The 21777-nt window shown below is 46.1% G+C and overlaps 1 protein-coding gene across 3 annotated transcripts in view; it reads left to right on the forward strand.

The window, feature by feature from the left end:
* The window catches only part of SCLT1 (sodium channel and clathrin linker 1), a 1687870-nt gene that overhangs the window by 807002 nt on the left and 859091 nt on the right, over nt 1-21777 (forward strand). For all 3 annotated transcript variants that reach the window (XM_069631056.1, XM_069631057.1, XM_069631058.1), the window contains exon 12: nt 2911-3002. In XM_069631056.1, the coding sequence (XP_069487157.1) occupies nt 2911-3002 (92 nt within the window). The remainder of the gene's footprint in view (nt 1-2910; nt 3003-21777) is intronic.

Genomic DNA, 21777 nt, shown 5'->3' on the forward strand with positions numbered 1-21777 from the left:
GCCAGGACTCTGTTTTAAAATGGCATTTGTGTTCGCCTGTGAAACTCTAACCCAAGTCGAGCCCTTTGTTCCACCTTTTGGCAGGCTTCTCCACAGAAGCCCTCCAAATGGTGCCACTCTGTCTGGGGTCAACAGGATGTGTAGGAGGGGGATTAGGCACCCTGAACTGAGTTGCCTTGGCAACTCAAGTCGCACTCTTGTGTGATTGGCCCAGTGGTGAGCCGCCCGGCTCACCACTTAGCATGTTTGAGTGACAGCTAGGCTGATGAATGGGGGTTTTGCTGCATAAAAGCAAGGCTTTGGGGACTGGAACTTGAGAAGTCGCCACAGGACCTAAAGAATCCAAAGAGGGGAGAGGCTGAGCCATCTACAACGACGATACCACCGGTGGAGCCCTGCTGTACGAACTCGCCACTTCCCCGACGACAGAGGAGATCTTCTTCCAGGAGAGTCTTCTTCCCTTTGAGCTGGTGGGACCAACCAGTTCGCCTTTTTCGCCTTCCTGGATCGTCTCGTGGTCGAATCGCCCGTTCCAAGCACCCCGGCAGCTGGATAGCCACGCTTCACCACTACCGCGGATAAAAGGGTCGTACCTTTTAACCGGGAAACTCCGCGACTGGTTTCTTCCCTGGCAGTGCAACGACCTCCAGCTTTCCTCCACGTCGAGATCATCTCTTCCCCTAGACGAAGCCCCGACTTGCACCCGCTGCCAGGAACAACTGCCCCCTCTGGAGCTTTCTCACCATTTCAGGTACTGTGTCCCGCCTGGTCTCCCTTGCAACAGATTGTCCAAGGTGTCCCGTAAATCCTTGACTCTCTATCCTGGGGTGACCTCGGACCTGCTAACTTTACCTTTCTGAACTGATTCAACCTCTTTTGACTTTTCTGCAAAGACTTTGAGTCCACTGTGTGATCTTGGGCACATTCCGCCTTGCTCTCTCCAAGAGTGGGCCTGGCCTATGAACTTTTTGCTTTTTGCTATACAGTAGACCCTGCCTTTCTTAACTTGCTGTGGTTTCTTAAGTGTTGGTACTGTGTTATTTTCCTATTCTGCCTTTTCTCTCCCTTTTTAAACAAATTATTGGAGTGCCATCTACGGTTACACGCTCACCTCTGTTTAGCTAAATAAGTGGTGTCTTAACCTAGACTTGTCGAATAATTAACTAGGGAGGTGTATATACCTATAGTGACTGTGTTTGAACTTGCTTGACATATTAGTGCCAGTGTATTTTTACAAGTGTTTTTTTAAATAAATAATTATATACTTTTATACCAAAGCTCTGGTCAGTGTTTGCTTGTGCTACTGTATTTTTAGCCCTATTGTGTATACTCTATATACTGTCTAACTCTTCTTGAGAGAGGTCTGGCTGCTCAGCCACAGATACCAGGTAAATCTGGGTGGTGCAGACTGCTACCAATTGGGTTTACTGCTTACTCCTGTAGTCTTAAACTTTTGCAGTGTTCCCTAGGGGGAACTGCACAGGTTTCTGCCTAACATTCTCTCATTCGATTTCTCAAACGGCTACATTGTACACGGTGTTCGAGAGGATCTGGGGATTGACAGAGAGGAAAGGAGGCAGTCTGACGGCTCCGCTCATTACTATAAGTGGGGGGTGCAAAGGGGAGGCAGGAACATTTGGTTCAGTGAATGGCTGCTGACATATGGAAACCCCACGTGCTCGTTTCACTGTCATCAGTAAGTTAGTTGGCATGCTGAAAGTCATCTCAACCCTCACTTTTAACGTGCTCGGGTGGGTCTGATGGGACGCTCGGCCATTTTGTCGGGCATCTGTCAGACAAATTGGGGCAGTGGCCAGAATAATCTAGGTTCTCCCCGCAGTATATCCCGGTTTCTGAAAAAAGCCTCAAGCACCTCCAATGCATTCAGGGGCCAATAACGAATTCGCTGTCACGCTCGCCCCAGCCTAACGTCCTCCGCATCGCCTGGTATTATGGCAGCGTTATAAACTTCGGTTTTAGAATGATAAGCAGGCTGTTCTTCAGAGACATCGATAAAATGAAGACCAGCAAATAGATGTGACTGTTCTGCTTCCCCTCTGCCTTTTAACTGGGGGAATACATCTATGTTTTAGTGTCCCGCACAACCCAGATTAAACTACCTGATCTGTAGCTTTGAAGACAGATAATGCACCCAGAGGGCTGAGAAGAGTCATGTTAGCACGTTAGTATGGTTTTTATGCGGTATTTTGAGTAAGGTGTTTTGTACATGAATGTTTGTATTTGGTTTTAGTAATGATGTATGTATGATGAATTGATATTATAAGATTATAAATTATGTAATTATGTAATACATTTATAATAATTTTTTATCGCAGAAAGGTTGTAATTGACCAGTACCTCCACCCTGATACTAGGGTACTGTAAATTGTTCCCGAACACACTGCAACAGAGACTACATGTAGTCGAACCTTTTTCTTTATAATTAGCCAGTCAGGGCACAGGTTTGACTTATTTTTTATTAGGAGTACAGGGTGCACCTGGAGTTGTAGAGCCCTCACGGCTGCACAGTGCCGCCTGGTGGCTGATGACATTTCGTGGACCAGAATCAGTAGGAGAATATCAAAATGAACATTACCAAAGAAACTTGTTCTTTCAGGTGGCATCCAAATGCACACTAGATTATTTTTTTTTTTTAAATCGGGCTTTGAAAGATTATGAATAATGTTGCATATAGCCATGACAGTACCTACGGAAAACAGTCATCACTACTTCTTTTTCACTGGCACATACTATACAGAGGCAGCTCTACATATGGTGGTGCTCTTCTGGCTTGCGTTCACAAAAACAAACGTGCAAAACAGGATGGTGAAGTAAACACATCTTTGTGCTTTTTGGGCAGTGAAATATATAATTTAGCTAATGTAACTAAACTAATGTTTTTATTTCCAGGATGAAGATTTACACTCAGCTCAAGGCAGGGAAGACGCATCTGACCGGCGATTGCAGCAATTGCAGACAGCGTTGGTGCAATTGGAAGCTAGGTAATGACAAAACAGCACCGACCACTATGGCAAGCAATATTTAAATGAATGAATGAATTACTTGTGCCTCCTTGGCGCTCACCCTCCTTCATACATCTTTGAAAAACATGTGCGTCCAGCAGGCCCGAAAACTGCTCCAAAGTGTGTGCACAATGTAGCCAAGGAATCTGAAATGTAGAAACCCCATTGGGTAAACAAAGGATTACGCAGCCAGGTATGCCACTCCCCTATATAACTGGCCCCACGCGCTCCACCACCAGTTTTTCTGCTAGTCGTCTGGTCGGAGAAGTGCTCTCTGCATCCTTTTCTTTTGGGTGCCGTTGTTTCCTAAATTCTGTACGTTCCTTAGCGCATTTTCTTTTACAAGGTTGACATGTATTTTTGTTTCTTGCACAGAGGCCAACAACAAATGACAGAAAGGCACTGCTCAATATCACCATTTGCTTAAATAAAAACTCTGATTCAATTTTTCTTTAAACCATTGATTACATCTTTTTTTGCATGAAGATGCCCACAGAGCCCCTGTCACATGGCTAGCAACCTTCGTTTGTTGCAGGCGTATGCCCCAGGCTCTGAATCATTGTCTCCGGTATATGCAGGTGAAAGGAAGGAGCCAGTATCAGAGACGATGGCGAATTTCATTCTCAACTAATGAGCCTGATTTATGCATGGTTTCTGTACTGGGTGGCTTGCATGGACTGTTGGCAGCATGCAGAAAGCTTCATACCCAGTTTGTGGGCTTTGTGAATGCAGTTCAGGCACATTTTGTTTCAAGTCTTCAGGTACACGGGTACCTTTGAGGCCAACCCATGTGTATGTTGTCATCCCCACCAATTGTTATGTACTAGATCTCCTTTTCCTATTGGACATTGTCATTAAGGTAGCACGCTCATCCCAGGAGTTGGGATGTCAGCTCTTGTCGAGGCTCAACTTACTGTTAGTAACTCTTCAGTCTGAAGTTGCACAGGTCCAAAGGGGCTAGTTCTTCCCCGAAGTCTTTTTTCGTTGTCTTTTATTCCACTTGGTCCTACAGGAGAAGCCCAGCGATATTCAAATTAGGCGGAGATCACCTGTACAGAAAGGCCAGCTGGGCAGTTAATACCTTCTGCAGAGGGTTCTGCAGAAAACACAAATTGCAGGTTGAGGAGTCTCTTTGGGAACGTACCCTCTGTCCCAAGAGAGAGACAATTCCTAAGGTTAGTAGTATGCCCTATTGTCAGCAAAGACTTGCCCACAACGAAGATAGTCAGTTAATCCAAAGCGTTTCTCTGCCTTTACTGGGAGTTTACCTGACAAATAACCAAGTGACTTAACCTGTAGGGGATTAGGTACACATGGTTATAGTTGGGGAAAGGCATGTGCTAAGAAAGAATTATGATTTTTGAGAATTCTAGGGCCACCTTTTAGGACCACTCAACTTTTTGCTTTTTTCCCCTTTATATTTCTGGATCACTGTCTTGGTTTTACTCCTCTTGAAATCTTACTGCAATTGCATCTCTTCACCTTAGTTAATGTACATGGTCTTGGGCTGCTCCTAAATGGTCCAATACCATGGGTTTGGTTCTCAGGCACCTCATTTTTGCCCTAAAGTGGTTATATCACCCTACATTAGTAGGTTGGTGGCAGCTGTACCTTAATTCTAATGGTTTGTTCCCTCCCACGGATTCCTCATCTTTGATATCTATCTCCCAGCGCAGCTGCTCTTACGAAACGTTTCCACTGCCAAGGGGGTGCAGCGTGTCCGCTACACCTGACACCTCTATGTGCTCTGCACCAGATGGGGTGTTGTGGCCAGTATTTATAGTGATGCTGTGCCCCGTGACATGAATTCCTTCTTTCTGCAGACTCTACTAGCTTTAGGAACACTACTTCTTTCAAAGATTTTTCTCATTCTTTCAACGTTATGCCAAATCCATCGAAGTCTTTGGGGTTTAAACCTTATTTCAAAGGGATTGTGTCCTCCGACGTATTCCACATCTATGACAGGTAATCACCACAGCTGTGCTGCTTGGGAACATTTTCTACGTCTTGCGTCGATGACGTCGATACGGTGTCCCTCGAGGGCCTCCGTCGAGCCGACGTCACCGGATGTTATAAGTAGGATGCTCGACGCCCGTAGCCTCAGTTCCGTTTTTTTTTTCTGCAAACGTGTTCGTTTCGGAATCTCGGCGCGCCTCAATTCTTCTCCTGATTGAATCGGTTCTTCGAACTTGGTTGTTTGTGAAGTATCATGTCTTTGTCTTCTTCTACCCCGCGGCCGGGCTTCAAGAAGTGTCGGGACTGCGGTTCCAAATGTCGCTTACGGACCTGCAAAACGTCTGCTTCTGGTGCCTCGCCGAGGACCACGCCACCGATGACTGCGATGAATGCCAGTCTTTGACGTCGAAGGCCTTGCGGGAGCATAAGAAGAAGCTGACTGTAGGTAGGGTTTCCAAACCCCGAAAGTCGAAATCCGCTGGGCTTTCGACCGACGATTCGAGGGGTGACTCTCTGCGTCAGCGTAAGTCCAGGGGGTCTCGGTCCCGGAGTGGTTCCCGCCATTCCTCTGCCTCTTCTAGGCACTCTCGGAAGCGCTGTCACCGGTCGTCTTCCTCGTCCGAGGACTCCGCCAGACGGCGGGTAGCTTGTCCCAACAAGCATTCCTCTCTGGCGGAATGGGACACATTTCGCAAGGAGATTATGGTGATTTTTGAATCGCGGGGCTCCGTTCCATCCGCGCCTTCGAGAGAAGCCGGCAAGGAACACGCTAGGGCCACCGCTTGCACGCCTTCGGGCTTGGGCGGTCGGCGCGATCATCGGGAGCCGTCGAGGTCCCGATCGGTCAAGGTAGATTGCTCTAGCCATGCCCGGTCGGAGCCTGTGAGCATCGGTGCCATGTCCGTCGAGGGCTTTCTCGAGGCTCCGCCTCCGAGGAAGTCATTGACGCCATCGGCACTGAGGCCGTCGAAGGACATGCTCGGGGCTCCGGCCTCGAAGCAGTTGTCGAAAGCCGTCGGCGCCTTGCACGGCATCAACGCCGATTCCGTTGACGCCTTTTGAGGAGGCTTTATCGGAGGTGCCCCGGAGGCCGGTGGAAACCCAGAGGAAGGCACTGAGTAAGTCAGTGAGGGCCTGTGTTTGAGCCTTTTTCTGTACCCTCATCTAGGGATTTATTCCAGCCTTTGGATTATATCTCAGAGGTGGATGAAGGGTCAGATGTCGAAGGGTTTGTCCCTTCTGAGGTTCCTGACGAACTGTTGTCTGGTCATAGCCTGATGGAAGACCTGCGTCAATCCTTGCATGACGCCAGTGGTCTGGACACCTCCCCGGAGGTTGAATTTGGCAGGCCTGAGCCTGGTACACATGCCGAGTCTTCGTACAGGTGTCTCAGGTCGAGGGTGACGGAGTACTTGGGTTGGTCTGCTCCACCTGTGGATTTTCTGCAGGATGACCTGACAGATCATTTGGACCAAGTCCACCCACTGAGCCGGTGCTGCCATTTCATATGGCCTTACAAAGAAGGGTGGCGGCGGCTTGGAATGCTCCAGAGAGTCTCCCGGCAGTGAATAAGTGGTTGCTGAAAAAATACCATCCAGCCAGTGGCGACCCCGGCTACTTGTCTTTGCACCCCACTCCGGAGAGTTTGATGGTGCAGGCGGCTACGGCCCCAACGAAGCAGGCGGCGTACCCTACCATCCCTCCTGATGGGGACGACAAGCGCTTCAACGTTGGGCAAAGAAAGTATTTTCATCTGGGGGTAAAGCTTTAAAGGCAGCCAACTCTGTTTGTTCCTTGGCAAGATTCACGCACACTTTGTGAAATTGTGTATCTTTGGAGGCTGATCATATTCCTGAAGGGGAGGAACGGGATGGTTTTCTTGCCCTCGTTCAGGATAGCAAGGATTCCATGTGTGAATCCGTTCAGTCAGGTCTGGACGTGGCAGACTGTGTCAGCCGGTCCATGGCGGCGAGCACCGTGATGCGCAGGTTTGCGTGGTTGCGGAAGTCGGGGTTTGCTCCTGATGTACAGTCGCGGCTTCTCAACATGCCCTTTGAGGGTGACCATCTTTTTGGCAGCAAGGCTGACGAGAGCCTTGAGAGGTTGCAGATCTCCAAAGCTGCAGCGAAGTCGTTGAGCGCTGCAGTTCACCATCCTCCGCCTTTTTGTCCTAGGGGACAGCAATGGAGGGGAGGTTCCTTTCGATACTACTCTTCCTTTGGTAGATCGAGGGGAGCTGCCAGTCAAAGGGGCCAACGTAGGAGTACTAGAGGTGGAAAACGAGGTACTCGAGGTGCCAAGGCCGCTCGGGCAGTTGCCTCTTTGCCCTCAGGCACTGCCGTAGCCGCTTCAGCTCAGTCATGAGGCCTTGTCCCATGGTTTGCCGGCTGGGGGAAGGCTGGTGCAGCATCTTGTAGAATGGCGTGCCATTACTTCAGATGTGTGGGTTCTGGAGATAATAGCCCACGGCTACTGTCTTCCTTTCCGGCAGAGGCCTCACGACAATCCACCAGGGAAGCTCTCTTTGAAGAGTCCGGATCCGCTCCTTGCGCAGGAAATCAAATCCCTGCTGGAGAAAGGCGCCATAGAGTTGGTGCCTGTAGCAGAGAGGAACAAGGGATGGTATTCCCCATATTTTTTGATCCCGAAAAAAGACGGGGTATTGAGACCTATCATGGACTTGCGTGGTTTGAACAAGCTCATCTGGAAGGACAAGTTCAAGATGTTACTCTCTCTCAAGTCCTCCAGACCCTTCAACTTCAGGACTGGTTGGTGTCTCTCGACCTCAAGGATGCTTACTTTCATGTGCCGATTCATCCCAAGCACAGGAAGTACCTGAGGTTCGCAGTTGGCGACTCGCATTTTCAGTTTCGGGTCCTGCCGTTCAGATTGACCTCCGCCCGAGGGTCTTCACCAAGCTCATGGTGGTGGTGGCAGCGTATCTCAGGAAAGGGGGGATTCATGTCTACCTAGGGGTAGGCCTGGACGATTGGTGGATCAGGGCGCGCTCTCCCGAGCAAGACCTGGATCTGTCAGTCACCTGCCACTCCCTTCACAGGCTGGGCTTCTCCCTCAACTTAAAGAAGTCCCACTTGACACCTACCCAGCGGCTCCAGTACATCGGAGCAGTGCTCGACACAGCCCTGGGGCAGTGTTCGCCTCCCCAGGTGAGGGCTCATCACATTCTGCAGAGTCTCCTGGCGTTCGAGTTCTTGAGGTTGCCTCGGCCTCATGGCATCCTGCATTTTGCTGGTGCCAGAGGCCAGGTTGCGGATGAGATCTCTGCAATGGGCTCTCAAGATGCAGTGGTCGCAGTCCTCCGGCAGGATGTCGCATCCCGTTCAGGTGCTGCCCTCCGTCGCCCAGGATCTTCTGTGGTGGGCCGTCGAAGGCAATCTGATGAAGGGGGCTCCATTTTGCCTACCCTGGCCGGAGGTAACGATCATGACGGACGCATCCCTCATGGGATGGGGAGCTCATGCCAACGAGTTGACAGTCAGCGGTCGTTGGTCTCCGTTGGAGTCCAGACTCCATATCAATCTGTTGGAGCTGAGGGCCATCAGGCTAGCTCTGAAGGCTTTTCTGCCATCTGTGCGGGGGAAGAATGTCCTGATTCTGACGGACAATACAGTGGCCATGCACAAACTCAACAAAAAGGGGGCGCCAGGGTCTCTCCCACTGTGCAGAGAGGCGATAAAGCTCTGGTTCTGGGCCATCCAGCAGGAAATTTCGATCTCGGCAGTTCATCTGGCCAGAGACGAAAACGAGGCGGTGGACGCTCTGAGCAGGCAGAGCACAGTGTCTCACGAGTGGGAGCTGGCTCAGGAGGTTGTCTTGGAGATCTTTGCCCTTTGGGGGACCCCACAAGTGGATCTCTTCGCCACCAGTTTCAACCGGAAGTGCGAAAGATTCTGCTCGCGGGAATTCCCTCCAAGAGGAGTCTTAGGGGACGTGTTCGTAGTTGAGTGGTCCTTCCCACTGCTGTATGCGTTTCCTCCAGTCCCCGTCATTCCGCAAGTGCTGCGGAGGTTACGGAGGTTCGGTTCCCGAATGATCTTCATTGCTCCGGCATGGGCCAGGAGAGCGTGGTACCCGGACCTTCTCGACATGTCCATCTGCCCTCCACGCCGTCTTCCCTACCGAGACGATCTGCTCTCACAGGAGGGGTCAAGTCTCTCAACCTTCATGCTTGGTTTCTGAAAGGTTGAGGTACAAGTATTGGGACCTCCCTGAAGACGTGATGGAGGTGTTGCTTTCGGCCAGAAGGCCTGCAACAAAGTCCCTGTACCGTTGCCGTTGGAGAAAGTTCTGCGACTGGTGCAGGGTAAAGAATGTGGATCCTTTTTCATGTGCCATTCCTATGGTTCTGTCTTTTTTGCTTTCATTAGCCCACAAGGGCCTGCAAGTGGGTACCATTAAGGGTTACCTGGCGGCGCTGTCCATATTTAAGCGCTCCTCTGAGGAGTGTTCTTATTTTAAGATTCCTTTGATTTCTCAGTTTCTGAAAGGGCTAACTAATGTGTTCCCACCGTCACCTTTCCAGGTGCCCGGTTGGGATTTGAACTTAGTTCTGAAATTCCTAATGCAAGCTCTGTTTGAGCCCTTACATTCTTATCCTTTGAGACTGTTGACCTTTAAAACTGTATTTTTGGTTGTGGTTACATCCGCTCGCAGAGTGAGTGAGTTGCAGGCACTATCCGCCAAGCCACCTTTCACAGTGTTCCATAAGGACAGGGTTGTCCTTAGGGTCCGTCCTTCTTTTCTTCCGAAGGTTGTGTCGGACTTTCATTTGAGCCAGAAGGTCATTCTTCCGGCGTTCTATCCTCCTCCGCATTCTGGTAAGGAAGAGGAGAGGCTCCATAGGTTGGATCCTAGGAGAGCTTTAAGTTTCTACATCTCACGCATGTCTCAGGTCAGAGTGGACGATCAGCTGTTTGTAGGATACGCTGGACGGCATTTAGGTCAAGCTGTTACTAAGCAGACCTTGTCCAGATGGATTATCTTGACAATCTCTGAATGCTATTGTCTGGTGGGTAAGGACCCTCCGGTAGGCTTACGGGCCCATTCTACTAGGGGTGTGGCTGCCTCTACTGCTCTGCAGAGGGGTGTTCCCATTCGTAACATTTGTGAAGCAGCCACATGGGCCTATGGCCATACTTTTGTAAAACACTACTCCCTGGATTCTATCCATGGGCAAGATTTGGCCTTTGGCAAGGCAGTCCTCTATTCTGCAATTTAATTGGCCATTCTAAAATTCTAAATTCTTTTCCCACCTCTATACGTTGGTACTGCTTTGGGCGTCTGTCATGGATGTGGAATACATCGGAGGACACAATCCCTTCAAAGAACAAGTTACTTTCTTACCTGGTAACGTTCTTTCGATGGGATGTTCCTCCGACGTATTCCACATTGCACCCTCCCAGCCTGCCCCTCTACAGAATTTCTTATGCGATTGCAGCTTACGTTCTTTCTGTAGTCATACTGGCAGAAGATTGGTGCCACACGTTCTGGGGAAAAAACTACAACTGAGGCTACGGGCGATGTGCGTCCTTCTTATAACATCGAGTGACTTCGGCTCGACGGAGGCCCTCGAGGGACAGCGTATCGACGTCATCGACGCAGGGCACAGACGCCGAAAATTTTCCGAAGCAGCACAGCTGTGGTGATTACCTGTCATAGATGTGGAATACGTCGGAGGAACATCCCATCGAAAGAACGTTACCAGGTAAGAAAGTAACTTGTTCTTTGACTGCGAACGTCAAAGGTCGGTCTGCAATCCCCACAGGATGTGTCTTTATTGCCTCAGTAAGGGGAACAACATGCAAGTTTGCATGTTGTCATTCGATGCATCCCAGGGTGCTTTGTAAACAGGAAGAGAAACTGTTCATCTTCCTCCACAAGGAAAAAGGTCACAAATCGACTTGTTCAAGGTCGCCCAGCTCTGATAGTCATACCGAAGATGGTCCCCGGACCACAAGAATAATGAAAAGAAGCACTGCAAGAGGTCTAGTTCACCCGCCGGCTCTGCATTGCACCATTCTTTTTGCCTCTTTGAAGAAGAGGAGTCAACACTCCAGGGACTCGCCTGAAGACCAGACGCCTCTGGTATCTTTCCCCACCCACTACTCTACTCTGGAGCAATGGTAGGCCTTCAGACTTAACTTGCTCGACATCTTTGCAAGGCCCTGGCGGCCTCAACCTCAATGGCTTCCGGCTCAGCCTGCTGGAGCCATCAGAAATCACAGTGCTCAGATGAGCCAGCAGAGACACCGAAAAATCTTGCGCTTGTACGCCCTTGGGCTCAACCACGTGGAAGATGGACAAGAACCCACCCAGAGGTTGCACCTTTCCGTCTTCCTACGTCACTCCTCTGACCTCGACATTTCCTTCCATGCAGACCTACCGTAGAATATCTTGGGTGTATGCCCCACTCCCTAGGGGTACATTCATGCCTCAATTGGAAGTCATTAATGTCGAAGAGGGGTACACCATTCCTTTTGGAGTGTAACCCCTGCACCCTAGGGAAATTAGGGGCTTCCTCGAGGATTTTTATGATGAGGAAGATGACTTGGTGGCCCATGCTGCCAACTTGCAGGATGCAAGTGGCCTGGACTCCTTGCCAGGACTAGACATGCTCCCTGTTCCTACCCCAACTAATCCTCAGGCAGCTTTTCAGTGTATAATTGCAAAGGTGGTGGATGCCTTAGGATTGTCAGCCCCCACCCTACTGAAGGTGCAATACGACCTGTAAGGGAAAATACAGCAAAGGATAATGGCCAAAAATAAAGTGAACAGAGAAAAGCTTTTCTGGAAGAGTGAGAGGTGTTATTTGAAAAAGTATAATTATACTTCATAATATAAATTGCACTTGCGTAGCATAGAAACTGTATGTAATTGCAGTGACTATATTTGCATATGTTTCATTTTAACCAAAATAATGTGAAATGTAGTGTAGAAATGAAGACTCATTTAAAGTTCCATTTTGTTCTGCATGCTTGTAAATCACTCTGAATCACACTGAATTTAATTCGAAATTAAAATGCCTGGGCATATTGTTGATTAAGCTGGGTAACTTGAAACGGTTAGAAAATTCCTTCCCAAGGCTTAGCCCCAGTTCAGGAATTCAGTCACAAAATATGTACCCACACAGAGCCATTGATCTATTGTGCTGAAAGCAATTTCTAAGGTTTCAACCCAATAACCCACTGCCAGATTCCAGTTATGGGGCTTGGGTTCTGTACTTCAGAGGGACCTGTCACCATTTGTCAAAACATAGGCCTCATAAAAATCTATTAGCTGATTCCATGTGGCAGTTATTCTGATCTTAATGAGGGGCCAAAGAAATTCTGCCTTGACTTATTGATATTATGAAAAAGGAGCATGGAGGATATATATCAACTCTGCCCTCTATATGATGAAGCCAACATTTATTCACCCCCAAACGGGATGGGAAAATAAATGTTACCTTTTTAAAACCCCAAAATATAATTAATGAAAATATTGTAGCTCTGTGATCCGAGGGCCGATCAACACAAAACAAATTGTATATTGTAGTTAGAAATTATATCTACCAAACCATGTGACAATGTGCATCCTAATCTCCTTTAAACATTAGATAATTAAGAATAACACAGATCTCCTCCAGTGTTAACCACAGCCCGATCGTTCACGCTCGTGAAATGGCATGTGATAGTGTGCAGTGATCTACAGAATTTGCTAATACTAATTTGATTAATTTGAAACCTGCCCATCCAAAGCTATTTCCTAAAAAACTAACTGCTGTTTTTCATTAGGAGTTCGCTTTCCTCTCCTTTTTATGTCATGAGAATGGTAGAAACCACACCTCTGTCACTGGATCTGGGATACGTTTAACAATATATAATAAGCCACTTCATAGAAAACAGATCATTATGGAATATGGGGAGTTGAATATTGAAGATTTTCAATACATCGGGATGGAGGGAGCACAGCTGAGATTATCCAAACAGCTAGCTAAAATGGACCCTGCTTGCTGAGGCAGCACCTCCAGATTGAGGGTCCATGCTGGGTCCCCAAAACCATTAAAAAAAGCATTCAAAGTGTAAGTTTAGAAACCCCTATATAACTCCAAATTGTCCCTATAATCTGTCCTGGGTAAACACCCGGGAATAGAGGGTGGGAGCCAAGGGTAATGTTAAAGATACAGGTGCAGTCTTAAATATGGTGCCCTGTGGCTCCCATTTATATTGAATACTAAGTGTGAAGCAATTTCCTTAAAGCCCAATGTATCTTGTATTAAGTGGCGAGATTTTAAACTGAATGCATTTTAGTACTACTTAAATGCAGAATTGCTTCTGTAAAATGTAGACACAATTTAAAATCATATCTGTGGCTTAAGTCGTTTAGAATAGTTTGGGCCATTGTGTACTCATGACACACTATTGTCTAAGGCAGTGATCCCCAACGTGATCACGGGAGCAACATGTTGCTTGCAGAGCCCTAAATTGTTGCTTGCCAGTTGCTCTGGGCCATGGTGTTGAGATGCTTAAGGGATGAACCTCAGTAGCAGTATAGCCAGGATAGAGTGTTGGCAAATGAGCCTGCAATGTATATGCAAGATTTGAGTTTGTTGCCACCATGCATATTATTTTTCAGTACATGTCCTTACTTATTATAGCAGTGTCATTGTTAAAACCCTGTCATCTTCAGATATTTTGCCAAGCTGCCAAATGTATTAATGAGCAAAATAATTGAACCATATTCCCATGTTTGTGTCCTGGAGAAAATTGTCATATTTTATTCCTTTGTACAGTTAGTAGGAGGATAATAAACAAATAGTTTACATGCATACTCGACTTCCCTTTATTAAATAATTTGAAGGCCCTGCTTTTTGTGCAAGTGTTTGCATTTGATGCCACCATGCACTAATGTTATCTGAAATATTACTTTTAGTGTCACCTCCATTTATTATTACATAGTTTCTTTGTGGAAAAATGGTCACTGTTTAATACTCTGTCCATCTGGCATGTGGATAATAGGCAGATAAGGCAAATGCACGCCACATTTTTCATAATTAATTTGCCATATATTAATATTAAAATCCAATTAAGTTACTGTTAATAAGTTTAAATTAACAAGACCATTAATTCATCCAGAAACCTAGTTAACACCACCACACACCTCTATGAAGTGGTCGTCAAATGCTCAATGTTTTGGCCAATGTTTGCTACCAAGTTTTGTGTAAAACTCCTTTTGGACAGACAAAAGAGGCTCCAAATCCTACACGAAATTATGTTTTATTCCTAACCACTTTTTTTCACCAATGTAATAAGCCCCATGTGCTTTAAAATGCACAATTTGCCATTACATGCCAACATAATTCTTAGGAGGTAACCTCCAAAGCCCCAGTGTAGTGATCTGTAAAGCCTATCATGTAATGACCAATATTACTCAATCAATATTTATTTAATCGTATTTCTCCATTAAGTTAGCAACATTTAAAAACATGTACCAATTTTTTTTAAATAAAATTCACATAGAACAAGCCCAAAATAAAACAGCAGCTTTAACATATTCAAATAAGCTATATATAAAAACCTGCCTCTTACAATTAATTATATAAAACATAGCTTCCATGCATGCCCATGCTTATGCCAAACACTGATTCAATGACAAATTAACAGAAATTGAACCAAATCTCAATTGACCCGCATTTTGCAGGCACACTTTGTGCTTCCTCATGCACATTTTCTGCATTTATTGAGGGTTAGGTAAATTTAACCATACCTTTAGCATCGGCCTCCTGCATTCTGGAGATCTTATTTCAGATTTCACTTGGCCGTCTTATATGTATATATATATGTAAGTCTGCATATAAAGCTAAAGAGGGCAGCTTAGGTATATTTTGGACATGTACCTCTCGCCCCATCGGACAAGCTCTTGCTTTAAAAGCTATTTTGAGTTGACTTGATGTGCCAAATTTGGTTATATCCCACCCCCTATACAAATGGACGGTGCATTAAAATTCCCCATACTATAAGAATTCTTCTTTATCAGGGGAGGCTACAATCGCACTTACACTGAAAATCCCTTTATGATTTGCAGAAAATCCTGAATGTGCTTTAAAAAAAATAGGTAAAAAATCTTTAACTTGCCCAAAATCTTCAAACTGAATACAATTAATTCAGCTCATAAGGCGATGCAAGGTGTACCTGGAGGGAGACCTGCTATTTGGCTCAGGAATTTATTTTGCAACCCCTCCAGGACTTGATAGTTCAAACCACCCCAGATTTCGCTGCCATAAAAAGAAATCATGGAATATACCATTGCCTTATAAACCTCCAGGCACTTGTGTATCTGAATGACACAGGCTTCAAATAACATTTTGAAAAGCCTTTTAAAACTTAATGATGCCCTTTCAGCTGTCTTCTTAAAATGCTTGACCCAAGCACCACTCTTTGAGAAGAGTAGGCTCAAATTAACTTGAGACTATCTCCTCATCTCTACATTAATTTAAAAAAACAGCTACAAGGTTTCACCTTTTTCCTGAACAACATAATTTGTCATATTTCATTTAAAACTATAGTTCCCCAAATATGAATTCGTTTACAGCAGGCCCTGTTGCAGACCTGCCGGCGTTGAGTCAAAATGGCTGTGTCAGCGGCATAAAGAAGTGTTCTATAAAATGTATCCTTCAGAGAAGGTGGGTTAACTTTTCTAAGAGAAGGACTAGAGTCAAACAGCCTCATCACGAGTTTGGCGGTAACCCTTAAATGCAGCGTTAATGCTATTACCGCCGCATTTAAGGGTCTGTCAAATCACAGGTTTGGCTGCATTTACCCCCAGCTCTGAGCTGGGTGTAAATGCGCCGGGAAAATTCCCATTTTTCGGGACCCAATGGAGAATGGGGAATTACCGTTACCACCAAACCCATGATCCGTCGCTAACGGCGCCGAAGGGTTTAGTGGAGACGCTATTAGCCCGGGCAGTATCCCGGCAGTAATACCGCCGGGATACCGGCCAACTCATGATGAGGCCCAAAGTCTGAAAGGAATACATTGGTGCCAACTAAAATCTCTGCTTTTCACCTTTATTGGTGGGGACAAACAATATGTAATTCCCCCATCTTGCACATGGGACAGACGCTGAGATGTCTGCATGTCACATTCAGATAATATTTAAAAAACAACTCGGACCCCAATAAAATGCAAATTATGCCACAAGATGTGTCTATCAATCAAATCAGATGGTCTCTCCAAATCTGAAAAAAGACACAAATAATCTCCCTCCCTTAACCTTACCGTATTTCTCGACGATGGTTCTCGGAAGGGAGTAGTGGCCCACTCTACTAAGCCCTTCCCTGAAACCTGCTTTGTTTGGCTTCAAGATAGTATTACTTTGAACCTACTTCTCCAGTCTGAGCAACAAACATTTGGAAAATATCTTGCTACCAATGTTGAGTAAGGACATTGGCCTTAAGCGTGGGGAGCTGGTCGTCCAAGGACTAATTGTTCAATGAGATGGTGTAATCCCTGTCTTGACAATTGCATTAAACAATTTGGTGTCATTCAAAAAAGATCCCATTATTGCTTAATAAATTATTTTTTGTTGTCTTTTAGCAGTTTGTATATGCCCTTTTGAAACTATAGATCTGGCCAGCCGTGTACCCATCACTCATTAAATCATCATTCCATTTTCTTTTTGGGATTATTCTACATTCTGTATCAAACATTTATATAACCTGGACCTCCTGAACTGGGGGACACCATTTGCCAAAAGAGCTGTCCCGGATAGTTTCAACCAAAAAACAAACTGGCACTTTCCTTTGTGTCCTCTGTACTGTTTAACAGTTTTAAGAGAATATCTTAATTTCTTGTGAATTGGTAAGTCTTTCCAAAGCCTCATTGTCAAGCTTAAGCACAGCCAACCAGCCCCTCTGCCTGTCAGACATCTTCTTGGTGCCTACCCCATGATATTGGAACATTAACTCAAGTGGATAGTGATCACTCTCTGTTCAATCAGAAATTGAAAATGTCATAACATTCCTGAATAAAAACAGTCCACAATACAGTAATCAATGACTGAGAAACAGTATTACTGGTTTTGTATGCCTAGGAATGCACCATTTGCCACGAAAGACCCTGGAAAAATCACTGGGCAGAATGCTAAAGTACACCTGAAAATCATTCTTCCATTTGTGAACAATTTTATGTCCAAACATTGGCACTACATTTCTTAAAAATATTTAGCTCGAGAACCTGTAGTCACTGGTAATCTTTATTTAGTCCTACAATATTTTTGAACAACTTGATTGGTCCCATCTGTCTAAAAAGGTCCTACTGAGCACTCAAGCTCCTTAACATTTCCTGTAAACAACCACTTATTGTCAAATTAAGTTAAAGCAGTGAAATGGTTTTAATTCATTTGTGGGACCCAGAATGGCGGAAGTGGTAAAAGGGAATTTTATCTCACTTAAAACCTTGCTGACGTATGGTGTCCCCCAGGTGTCTTGTCTGTCCCCTTTGCTCTTTAATATTTTCTCTAAACTGTTGTGCAACATGTTGCAAGCATCGGGTGTCTGGTTTACCAACTACGCCGACGACACCCAATTGGTCTTTGAGCTGTCTGGAATTTACGAAAAGGACGCTCAAAGAGTCAAGGAGTTGTACTGCGCTATCCAAAAAATGGATGGCGACAAACTCATTAGCACTTAACGAAGAAAAAAATGAAATTTTAATAGTCGGTACCTCCCAAAAGCTAAAAAAATTGTGTGACCTATACAGAAGTTTTAGAATAAACAATAACAATATTATGGTGTCCGATCACGTAAAAACGTTGAGCATCTTCATGGATTCACATCTCTCATATAAGAGGCACACAACTTATATAAAATCCACCTGTGCCTTTTACTCTAACTTACTTTGGCAAATTCGCCCATATCTGACTCAACAAAATCTTGCTGTGATTGCCGGTGCCATAATAAATTCGAGATTAGACTATTGTAATGGTCTATTGATGGGCACTTCCAAGACTAATATCACAAAAATGCAAACTATACAGAATGGAACGGTCAGGTCTGTTTTTGGATTGAGTCGACGCTCTAAGATCTCATTAGCTAGGAGGAAGCTACATTGGTTCCCAGTCGAACAGAGGACCAAATTTAAAGGCGCAGTTACAGTCTATTAATGCCTAGGTGGCACTTCACCGAATTATCTTGCCAGTAAGATAGAGAAAACACCCATTAGAAGAGTCCTCAGTTCTAATAATAATCATGATTTGTATCAACCACGTCAAACCCTTAAAAGAGAAGGTGGCATTAACTTTACTTTCTGGGCACTAATGGTCTGGAATTCCCTGCCGCTTGCACTCCAGAACAGTGGGTCTCTCACTGTGTTTAAGAAACAACTTAAGACCCGACTGTTCAATGAAGGAGCAACTTGGAGAACTAACAGCTTACTCTGTCTCTTGCCTAGGATATTAGATCCCAGTTGTAGCTTTTCTGTGTACTATGTGGTCTGTCTTTGTGAGCGCTCTGAGGCCTGCAGGCAATTTAGCGCTATATAAAAACAAACAGATAGAAAGGCCTTGCAGATTTACTTTATTAGAATTGCAAGTGTTCTAGATAACTGTTAAGTACTACAAATTAAAATGTTCTATTGGCAGTCTTACATTTTATTACATTTCTAATTTGTGTTGCAATCACTTATACGCCAACTGAGAGCCGATAGGTTCTGTCGAAGAATGGATGTTGCTCACCATTCCATTTGATATCCAAATTTTGCTCATTGTGTACAAAATGTTGGGGACTACTGGTCTAAGGTGGTGATATGCCGAGGGAGGCTCACCCATAAATTAGATTATTTTGCAACAAAGTAACAAAGTAGTATAGGGAATTAGTTGTATTCAATAAGAATAGTGCAAAGTGTTCAACCATTGCAGTCCCTTATCTTTGAATGCATAAACAGACTGTCAACATTGTACATTTTACTGGAGAAGATGATATCTCCCGTCCAAGAACACACGTAGACTGTAAACTACATACGGGCACATTAAAAGATTTACAGAGAAGCAATGCTATTGTGGTTCCGGGCTCTGAAGAACAACGTGTCTCTGACTGCAGCTCATCTGGCCGGCAAACAGAAAGTGATTGCAGATGCCTTGAGCAGACAGTATTGAGGCCCCCGTGTGTGGGAGGAAGGAATCCATTAGCAGAACAAATGACTTGCTGTTCAGTAATATTCTTTCTGATGGATGTTCCTCCCAAAGAGTCCTCATCGCCCTGCCTACCTGCCCCTCTTGTCGGATACACGCACACATGTACAAACAGCTGAAGCAGAGCTGCGATGCGCCCCCTGACAGCAGAAACATTTCTGAAGATCAGCTGTTCTGGGAGACGAATATCATAGACGAAAAATACATGGGAGGAACATCCATCAGAAAGCGTGGTACACAGAGGGAAGTCATTTATTTTGGCTTCATGTTATTTTACTGCATTGTTAAGACAATGTTAACAAATTGGTGGCCACTGGGAGACCAATTGTTTTCTTTTTCATTCTTGTACTCAGCCATTTTGTTTTCTAGGGCTCACTTTGTTTAGGGAAACAATGCAGTGACCTTTCTGATTCTGTGTGCCTCCTGTGAGCCCCCATGGCAGCCTTCAAATTGGTTTAAACAGGTTTTAACCCGACGAAGTCCCTGGGCTCTCCCTCTCACTTCCTTTGGTGATTGTCTGGGTTGAGTGGCTGTCCTACTGATCAACCAGTATTTTTGGTCATCTGACCCTTTGCCCCAGCCGCCTCTAGTGATTAATGGGCTCGCCTTTGGGTAGCCCATTTTTTCAGTGCACCTAAGGCCCTGCCTGCTCCCTGATTCTCACTCTTGCTCTGTTATGCTATCAGAAGGTTTTGAAGACTCATGCTGCCTCTCTACCTCTGCTGGATTAAGCCTTTCATGTTGGAGCTGTTTTCTGACGCATCCCACAGTTTCATGCCAGGATCTTATGCTTGGCTATGGGTCTCTGTCGTGGTCCAGGAGGGTGCTAAGACATCAACACCCCCACCTGATTGTGATGCTGGAAATGAATCGGAGGGACAGGGCCTCTGTATCCTTGTCCTTTACTGCTTTTTATCATGTGTTCTGTCGTGTTTTCCGCGTAGGAGTTAATGTGGGACTCCTGGCGGTGCAGCCCTCTCTTTTGGTTTGGTGAACAGACCCATGGGATACCCTTATGGCACCCATGGGTAGGGGTGCAACCCTGTGCCCCTAGTGTATGTTTTTGGGCACCTGTGTGTGACCCACAGAGCAGGGTCAGGCTGGTGGCAGCTCCATGCTGAAATGACTGGTGCCCTGAACATCCTCCATTTTGGGATGCCCAGGCTCTGTCATTGGAATCGGTAGATTCCTGATGGAGACAAAATTGCCCCCATGGCCTCTTGCCTTCCATCACCTGTTACCTTGATCTTCCAGAAGTCCCGGGAAGCCCTGCCTCTGTCCCTTCCCCCCCCTGACTGGCTGTTGGGTGGAAGTTCCATAAATGGTAGTATGGGGAAGTGCCGACCAGACTGGCTGGAGCCTTCTCAACGACTGTATGTTGTGGGTACACCTGTGGGTGGGACCTGGGTGAATGGAGTGTGTGACGAATACGCATTCTATGTTGTGGGTGTCTAGTATCTGGTGTTTGACACAATGACTGAGACTGCCCTGCCCGAAACCAGTATGAATGCAGTATGGAGTGTTGAATGGCTCGGTACTTGTCCCAATACACATAACTTGTTGTGAGTGTCTGGAGAGAAGTGAATGGCCTGAATGCACTGTGTGCCTGATTGGCTGCCTGCCTGCCTGAATGCCCTTAGTCGTGATTGGATGCTTGAGTGTGACCCAGCGTAATGAATGGGAGATCAACAGTATATCTGGGAACCTCTCACTGCTAGGAATCGTGTTCAGAAGCTGAAGTCCATTACGCGGAGTAACTGAAGCTTGACCTGGAAGCCCAGCTGGACCAGAAGAATTGCTGTTACTCTCCTTCGCAATCTGAAAGCTGCTGTGCTTCCAAGAACTGACCCAGAGAGGACCTGATAAGGCGCCCTCTTCCCGAGCTACGAGGGACCATCGTGCACCAGCTGATCTTTGCCTAAGCTCCCTGGTAGACAGACCTTCGACAGGCTGCCGACCCGATACGGGGACTGCTGTGGAACTCTAAAGAGAAGTGCCTGGACTGTTGTCCACCACTGTCGACGACCGCCATCGCCGACCGGAGCCGACGTGCTCCCATTTGCCTAAGAACTTCATTTGATCCAAGGACGCTCTCGTCCGCATCGTCGCTGCTGTATCCTGCTGGAGAAGGCCTGACCGTCGTCGCGCCGAGGAGCATCCACCGGTGGGTTTCCCGCCACCCAAAGACCACAGAGACGCAGACGACTCGACACCCTTGCTGGGCCACAGTTCTTCAAACTCTTTGCGGTCCAGAACTATTGACATCGAGGTGCCCGGCACGCCTCTTCCTTGCAGGACGTTTATGCTTCCCCCGTCAACGAGCACCGCTAGGAACGAAGCTGCCACTTCACCGTCGTAGTTCGACCTGTTCTCCGTCGGACGTTTGACGACCCGTGACTCCTGCCTCCCCGACGAGGAACGCTACAACGACAAGTTTGTTTGTTTGTTTATTATTTGTAATGCGCCGAAATACCCTAAGGTAACAAGGCGCAGCAGTTACAAGGATTTGCAAGGCTTAGTTACATTAGTAATAGTATGTACATACACAAGAACACAGTAAGATGGCAGGAATATATACAAATATACACATCAACAGAGGTGAATACAT

This window comes from Ambystoma mexicanum, chromosome 6q, assembly GCF_040938575.1.
Source record: "Ambystoma mexicanum isolate Mex_15411 chromosome 6q, UKY_AmexF1_1, whole genome shotgun sequence".
Taxonomy (NCBI): domain Eukaryota; kingdom Metazoa; phylum Chordata; class Amphibia; order Caudata; family Ambystomatidae; genus Ambystoma; species Ambystoma mexicanum.